Source organism: Mizuhopecten yessoensis, unplaced genomic scaffold, assembly GCF_002113885.1.
Source record: "Mizuhopecten yessoensis strain PY_sf001 unplaced genomic scaffold, ASM211388v2 scaffold716279, whole genome shotgun sequence".
Lineage (NCBI taxonomy): Eukaryota > Metazoa > Mollusca > Bivalvia > Pectinida > Pectinidae > Mizuhopecten > Mizuhopecten yessoensis.
Genome location: NW_018480037.1, coordinates 228,703 through 237,409, shown reverse-complemented (window position 1 = coordinate 237,409; position 8,707 = coordinate 228,703). Strand labels below are relative to the sequence as shown.

At 36.7% G+C, this 8,707-nt stretch overlaps 1 protein-coding gene across 1 annotated transcript; it reads right to left on the bottom strand.

Moving 5' to 3' along the window:
* Nucleotides 1-2,821: 2,821 nt before the first annotated feature.
* LOC110442556 lies at nucleotides 2,822-4,470 on the bottom strand. Its single transcript, XM_021486213.1, has 2 exons — nucleotides 4,390-4,470; nucleotides 2,822-3,963 (listed from the first exon to the last, which is right to left on the bottom strand). The coding sequence occupies exons 1-2, from the start codon at nucleotides 4,442-4,444 to the stop codon at nucleotides 2,969-2,971; spliced, it is 1,050 nt and encodes a 349-aa protein (XP_021341888.1). The 5' UTR covers nucleotides 4,445-4,470; the 3' UTR covers nucleotides 2,822-2,968.
* Nucleotides 4,471-8,707: the final 4,237 nt, after the last annotated feature.

Genomic DNA, 8,707 nt, shown 5'->3' with positions numbered 1-8,707 from the left:
GGAAATAGTACCTTTATGTTTAGCCGACAGTGAGTTTATTGGTTGTAGTACGTTTATGTTTAGCCGACAGTGAGTTTATTTGGTTATAGTACCTTTATGTTAGGTGACAGTCAGTTTATTTGGTCGTATTACGTTTATTTTAACCGACAGTGAGTTTATTAGGTTTTAATACCTTTATGTTTAGCCGATAGTGAGTTTATTTGGTAATAGTACCTTTATGTTTAGCCGATAGTGAGTTTATTGGTTGTAGTACGTTGATGTTTAGCTGAAAGTGAGTTTATTTGTTTATATTACCTTTATGTTTAGCCGATAGTGAGTTTATTTGGTAATAGTACCTTTATGTTTAACCGATAGTGAGTTTATTGGTTGTAGTACGTTTATGTTTAGCCGACAGTGAGTTTATTTGGTTATAGTACCTTTATGTTAGGTGACAGTGAGTTTATTTGGTCGTATTACGTTTATGTTAACCGACAGTGAGTTTATTAGGTTTTAATACCTTTATGTTTAGCTGAAAGTGAGTTTATTTGTTTATATTACCTTTATGTTTAGCCGATAGTGAGTTTATTTGGTAATAGTACCTTTATGTTTAGCCGACAGTGAGTTTATTTGGTTATAGTACGTTGATGTTTAGCTGAAAGTGAGTTTATTTGTTTATATTACCTTTATGTTTAGCCGATAGTGAGTTTATTTGGTAATAGTACCTTTATGTTTAGCCGACAGTGAGTTTATTTGGTTATAGTACGTTGATGTTTAGCTGAAAGTGAGTTTATTTGTTTATATTACCTTTATGTTTAGCCGATAGTGAGTTTATTTGGTAATAGTACCTTTATGTTTAGCCGACAGTGAGTTTATTTGGTTATAGTACGTTGATGTTTAGCTGAAAGTGAGTTTATTTGTTTATATTACCTTTATGTTTAGCCGATAGTGAGTTTATTTGGTAATAGTACCTTTATGTTTAGCCGACAGTGAGTTTATTTGGTTATAGTACGTTGATGTTTAGCTGAAAGTGAGTTTATTTGTTTATATTACCTTTATGTTTAGCCGATAGTGAGTTTATTTGGTAATAGTACCTTTATGTTTAGCCGATAGTGAGTTTATTGGTTGTAGTACCTTTATGTTTAGCTGACAGTGAGTTTTTTGGTTATTGTACCTTAATGTTTAGCCGACGGTGAGTTTATTTGGTTATAGTACCTTTATGCTTAGCCGACGGGGATATTTTTGGGGGTAATGTTCCTTCATGTAAAAACGACGGTGAGTTTAGTAAGTTAAAGTACTAATTTTGTTTGTTTGAGTTTAACAGCTTATCAACAACTATAGACATTAAAGGGCAGAATAATCTTTTATTTTGGGGCGACCATGTGTATAAATGACTAGTCGATGGTAAGTTTATAAGGTACTTGTATTTGACTACCTAGCAGATGGTGAGAAAGTAATTTTAATCAATGTAGCATCATGTTTAGCTGAAAACTGTATGTGTGGTTATCACGCACCGTAAGCTATTCCGTTATTACGTGTTCTTATCATGAAACATTGATTGATGATAGGTGACGACTAAATTAGTCTTTTTGTTCTAAGAAACCAAATAATAAAAAATTATCATATTTGTCATGACGAAATGTAATGGGTATATTTGCATGTCTCGTTTATGTAACATTTGATGAAGTAGGATGTACAGGTTGTTGTTACTTTTCAGGGCCCTTTGACCCCGATGCCTTGAACCAGAACAGGTTCTGGTGGGTTCAGCTCCAGTTGTTTTGAAAACTTCTGAATGTAGTTTTTGTTTCGGGTCCGGTTCAAGGTTTGGGTCCTAATCTGGGTAAGGCAGAAGCTATAGCAGCAGCGGGGTATTTGGTAGTGACAGTGGATTCTCCGGTGGATCATAGGGAAGGTGTGTATCATCGTCTTGTTTGATGAACTGTTTTAGTATATATAATGAATGTGCGTAATAACAAGGAATTTGCTATAGTCATCAGAAAAAAAGTATTCCATTTTTAAAAGATTTCCTGAAATTTGTATGATTTCTATTTTCTTAGGAACTGGAAGACACCATTAATTATAAGCCTCACTGTGACCCCACTCCGTATCATGCAAGTTGGATCCTTCGATCCAAATTCTATGTTAGCAGGAAGCTGCGACCCGAATGCTCATCTACCTTGCATGGTTTACTGTATTTTATAATTCCAAAACAGTCTCTCTGGTTGCTATAGAGTAAATCAATTTTATTGAGATGTAACATTAATGTATAACACAGAAATTCATGACATATCTTGTGAAGTTTATGTATATAACTCAGGTCATTAACACAGTCTTGAAACCGATGATGTATGTAAATAAAATGCCATTTTTTCCCTTTGTGGTTTTAATTATCTCTGTGAAGTCATCACTTAAAGCTCTCAGCTTTAGGTATGCAGTACCGTAAACATTTCTAGTACAAGTATAGTATGCTATTAACTAACAAAGATGTTTACAACAGTTTGATTCTCTAGATTGATTATAAATATATTCCAACTCATGAGTCATTTGAACATATGTTGAATGTACCATAGTGTTTATAATAGTTTCTGAACCTATCTAATTATGTTCTTTTTTGTTGTACCAGAAGTAAAGGTATAAAACTAGTGATCGTTTCCCCAACCCTGTTATTCATATCGTTGTATCATAATTTCAAGTCACTCTATGATGATCATTAAGATTCAGTATGACTTCCGTCCATATCGAAATATATTATTAGATTATAAAATTGATCGGTTATTTTTCTTCTTACAAATAACATAACTGGTAGCAATAATATTGACATTTTTACTGACAAATCATGCTTGTATTAAGATGTCACATGAAAACATATAATAGAAATAAAAAATATCATTCAGTGATGAACCAGACAAAGCAGGCGCTTTGCTTTAGCTCATGCATGTGCATTCAGACAGCAGGTTTCTAGTTCCTTCCTTGTGGACGTCTACGAGTGCGGTTACTGACCGGTCATTTCCGGTGCCATACCCGGAAGCCATAGGACTTGCTTATCATCAGTGATCTTGCCCTGTGATGTCTGGATGAGGGAATATCCGCCATCTTCTTTTTTCGTTACAGGAGACATGGGTATGGCGGGTGTAGAGATAACGTCCACGGTTGTCTCGGTTTCCGGAGTGGTAGGGTGCGCTGTTGATTCTGGTGTCACGATTGTGGTGGAAGTTGTAGTTGATAACATGGGAGGTGTTGTTCTCTTGTTTTGCTGTTCAAGCAGTTCTATATAATTTTGGTATAAACTGGCAAATGTAACGACGTGACCATCGGGTTTTAAATTATTTTTTGCATCCAGGTCATTGAATTCTTGGAGAAGGAGCTCGAGTGGAACTTGGTGTGCCATGTTGCTGGAATGGGTATTTGACAAGGAACTGCTGATGCTTGGCTCTTGTTTGTCTGCTTCCGGTAATCCTAAATACATTTGTTGCACTGGTTTTACTTGATTGTTTACATTGGTCAATAGAGGTGATATGGTAGGCACTATAATCATACCTTCCATAAAAGGCTGCCTGCGTATCGGTATGGCATCCACGTGTATAGCGTCTGCCACTATGTGGAAGTCACCATTCAACAGTTGCTTCAGCATCCCCAACATAGGTCTGTTGTTCTTAGACACTGTCATTTGGACCAATTCGGGCCTCACAGGTACCATCATGTTTGATTGCCACATGTCAGGTCGCTCAAATAAGCCTTGACCATATGATTCTCTGTTGGGTTTGAGATAGTCTGGGCGCACTGAATGGGAAGCAAACGATATGCCAGTATTCGATGGTTTACTTCCTTCATACCAAATGGGCTTTAATAGAGACCTTGTCATTGGTTTCTGAATCGTATTTTGAAAGGATTCATGTTTCCCAAGTGGTTGGGGAAATGACGGTCTTGAGTCGGAATGGAGGAAGTCTCTGGCCGGCAAGTACTCAGGTGTAGATGCAGTCGCCAAGTCTGGTAAAACATAAAATGTACCGTGTTATTCGGAATGGAGCAAGATAAACCTGATTTAACCGACACATGGTTTTAAGGATGCCATGCATTGATTTTCTGACGAGGTTTAACGGTAAAAAAACCCCGTAGAATATGTGTTTTCTCTGTCATTATACGACCACTGATTCAGTTCCCTGTACTTGAATTGAAGATGACATTAACAAAATATTAAAATCCTATGCATTCTGGTTGGAAGTATTTGGCCTTAAACAATTGAACGCTTCAGTTGAACTATAATTCATTCAATTCTGGTATATAAATATATATTTTATCAGAATGGGTGGCTGAACGTTAGACACACAAGTACGCCTATAGAATTAATTAATAGATATAGTACGCGGAAATGAAATGGGAAGTAAATGTGTATATCAGCTGTGCATATTTTACCTGTTAAAAGCAGCAGAGAAATGAGACAGATGACAGCTTGAGTCACGGCGGACATGCTGGAGTGATACAAAATGCAGCGATATTCGGTGGACTGGTGTTATTTTCTCTTGTATAACTTAATGAGGTTTGGCGGAAGCAGGTGGGATCTACGTCACTAGATGGGGTGATAGGGTATCATCTGGGTCTCCCCCGTCACCCACACTGATATCGTATCCATATACCAGGTGTCAGAACTCCAGTTTACGGCAGGATACTAATCACATTCATATACACTGCATTAGTGATAAAGTGTCAGAATAGTATTATCCTTCTAAGTTACCATACGTAGACTTGTTAAGGAGGTATGTATGTGTATATTCTGTAAAATCGTAGGATTTGTCATTAAACTGTCTACTTAGTAAGTGTTTTGCTTTTTTTACGTTTCCCACTACACATTACAGGACTTCAAACGGTACCTATTTTAATTTTTTGCTTAGGGCAAGCTACACAAGGAATTTATAAACATTCGCATAATGCTAGATAACTAGTACCATACCACAATAAATAAACTTAGTCAATATGAGTTCATTAGCATTATGATTTGTAAATACTGATAAGGACGCTCAGAATCGTAATTTTCTAAAACCATTACCTCAGTTATTCCCCTGCATTTTAATTGAAACTATTTGCAGTTGTGATCACATGGGGACAGACTGTTCTAACTAATCATTGGTTTACGAAAACAATCTTGTGTTAGGTGGTCTGCAGGGGAAAAGTCCTTGTCCAGGTAGATTCAGGTGTTACATTGTGAAAAGTGAGGCAACTCTTTCACTCAATTGTACCTAGCGATAGGAAATGAGAAAACATTTAAACAGAGAAAGCACAGAACTACATGAATATAAAAATTGAAAACCGTGATAAAGGGAAAAACCGTAACATATTTTTTTATTTGATCTTTTAAAGATAATTAAGTCATATGATACTCAATAAAAACGCTATGAGTGTGTCGAGATAAACACGTATAATATGACAAGACGTGCCCCAGAAGCCTTTAACATAATTCGGCATTGTGTGTGGGTCGCTTGGAGAAATCAGTGACTCTAACAAATACAGTGAAAAGCGTCAAGACGACATACTAGAAAAGAATTGTGATAATAAACAGAGCTGAGAGTATGTGATACACAAACAGACCACTACAGAACTATTGATATATGCATAAGTAATTACAGACCTAGTTACACAGCAATCAATTAAAACGTGACATCGTCTAGACTCTGCCATGGCCCATTTTTAGTTTTCACTAAAATTAGACATTCTTTGATGTAAAAACAAATTTATATACGTTTTCGTGTTTTATGCTGGTTTGGTGTTAAAATATATCAACAATAGGCATCCATTCCATTCTCTTTATTTTGTTATTGTCTTATAATTATGAGGGTCCTGGAACAGAATCCCAGATAGACGATTGATGTGCGAGTCCAGTTACGCATTACCTGGTAAATCTACAACAAATGGAGGTCAGCTTCACATTCTAAACAGACTTGCTCCTGCTTATTTCATTGAGAATAACAACTATAGATTGTATATAATAACCTAGTTTAGTTACTTTTATAAATATTTAAACATACCTTTATAGTAACAGACAGACAGACAGACGTAAATGTATTTGCTTTCATTCATAATTTTTGAAAGATACTATTTTATTTATATATTCATGCATATCTCTACTAATTTAGTTACGTGAATTCATATCTTAACATACTACTTTTACTAAATTCATTCATATCGGAATATATATTAAATCGATTACGTTCGTATTTGAATATAGTCTTAAAATAATTTTGTTACTTTCATACTTCAACAAAGCATTGCTTGTTTAGATTTGTAAATTTAGTTTTTGTATCAATTTTAATTTTCAAAGTAGCATGTTAAAAAAGGAAAGAAGAAAACGTTAAAATCGTTATAGTAAATGTTGACCTTTAACCCCGATTAGCGCTTAAAGCTGCGTTTGACCTTATCACAATATATTTGGAAAAGAAATTAGAACTACTACATAACATACCCAGTATCATGGCCCTTCACCATAGTTCTTTAGATTATGTTGTTTGAAGTTTTTAACATATTTGACTCATGTGACCTCAAAAGTAGGTCAATGTATGTCATCAGGAGGAATCTTTATAGCAATTCATCTCAGGTACCAACTTGCCAAATATCACGAAAGAAATGAAAGGCTTTTATTTTCATTTCAACAAGAATTCATTGAAATATAAATAGATAACGGGCGCCTCACCACACGATAAGTGCATGGGAACTTATTGCCAGACGAGCAATATACAATATGAACGATTTTACTTTTTACATAAGTAATTTAAAATGTACTAAAGCAAATGTGTGATAAATAGCACAATTAATTAACGCCTTACAGCTTACGTTGTTTCTATATCAACTTGGTTTGATGTTTAATTAATTTTATCGTGAATATCCAAAGATAATAATGCTTTACATAATGAAAATCCGACGGCTTGTAAAGTTATAGAGACGTGTTTCAGTATCTGTAGATATTATTTTCTATACCTCACTATCAGATAAGCAACTAACCTACAATACGCTCGGATTTACAAATGAAATATTTACATAATGACTCTTGGTCTTGTCCTTTTCATTGCTAATCGGTGCTGCCAGTGTATAAGAAGCTCGTTGACCCATTTTTTACACTCATAGCGACCAGTGTTTTGGTGTATTTTGGTAGCACTCTGGTGGACACTTAGCAAGGTAGTGCGTTTATTTGTCAAGTATCCACTAATCTTTTGTCAAAGTGCCCACACGGCTCGGCGTTGTTCATGTGTATAAAAGATTATGTGCTCGCCGTGTCCATTCATTCAAGGATTTCAATACATATCATAGAGATAAGGTTCGGCTTAAAAAAAGAAGTAATAATGGCTTATAAAGAGCAACTATAAAAGGAAATATGTGATTAATTTGTTTTATGAACCGTTACATTTTTTAACAATTGGATTGACTCTATATGAATACAGTAGCGTTTAAAAGGCAAACCACTCGGGACATGGAAGGGGGATGGAAGTGTATAGACCACGTTACCATCATAAAAGCACACTAACTTGAATGATGCGGGAGAACGTGCTTACGAAAAAGCCTAATGTTTCTGTAATGAGACAGATGGACGTAATACCGTTTTACGAAGATAAACTAGATATTGAAATGATGGAGGTGCTGCGGACGATGCAGTCACCAGTCGTCGATGAGCGAAGACGGGTACAGCAGCGGGTCATCAACAAACATAGACTCGACTCGGAACGTCAATACTGGCTGGAGAGAGATGTCAGGGACAACGAAAATCGAGTTCTACGAAAGACTATGAGTTTGAATGACATTCGGAATTTCAGTGGTCGAAATCCCAGGTCCTACCTGGAAATACATCAGCAGCAGATTGACGCCGCGAGGAGCGATAGTGTGACCAACTCAAGGGCCAATAGCAGCCAAGACACTTACCAATACCGCCCATACCCACGCGGGGAAGTGAACAGTTCTGCATTGAGCATGGTTTATCACGGCTCCCAGCCTTCATCAAGACTTTCTATGGCTAATGTGCCCATGGATAACACGCGGAGGGAGACCCCAAACAGGTATGATTCCAGTCAATTTGCGCGCTCTGAAAGTAACAATTCATATCCAGTGAACACTGTCCGTCGATATAGCTCTCAGGGACCTGTCTATGATGATGCTTTCAGGGGTCCAAATATTTCTAGAGCTAATAATGTTTCTAGACCAGAAGTAAATGATGCTAGAAGAATGGCTATGCCATATCCTAATATTAAACATAGGCAGGGGAGTGAGGAAATACTGGTCACCATGTCCCCCGGACGACCAGACCGAGTATCTATTCGAATGGCACCCGTACCCAGTATACCCTTATCATCATCCAAGTCGTCAGCTCCGCCGAGTAACCAAAGTTCCAACAAAGTGCAATACAATTCATCAGGAGCTAATGGCCAATCAGGCACGAACTCTTCCCGGCAAGAAGGTACATCATCATTAAAACCATCGTCTTCAAATAGTAATTCAAGGAGTATATCGACAGTAAAAATGGACAAAAGCCAGCACAATACTCCCAGTATAGTGAAAAGTGCCAAACGAAATAATGCTAAATCTGACATTGTAGAAAAAACTGAGAAACCTGCTTCCTCTCAAAAAAGGGTTATCCAAACTGAGAGATCGGCTTCATCAACACGGAGTAATCAACCAGAATGGTATAGTCGGATTGACGCAGATAGCACTGCTAATTCTAAGGACGCAGAGAAGGAGAAGAAAGGCAACCCCA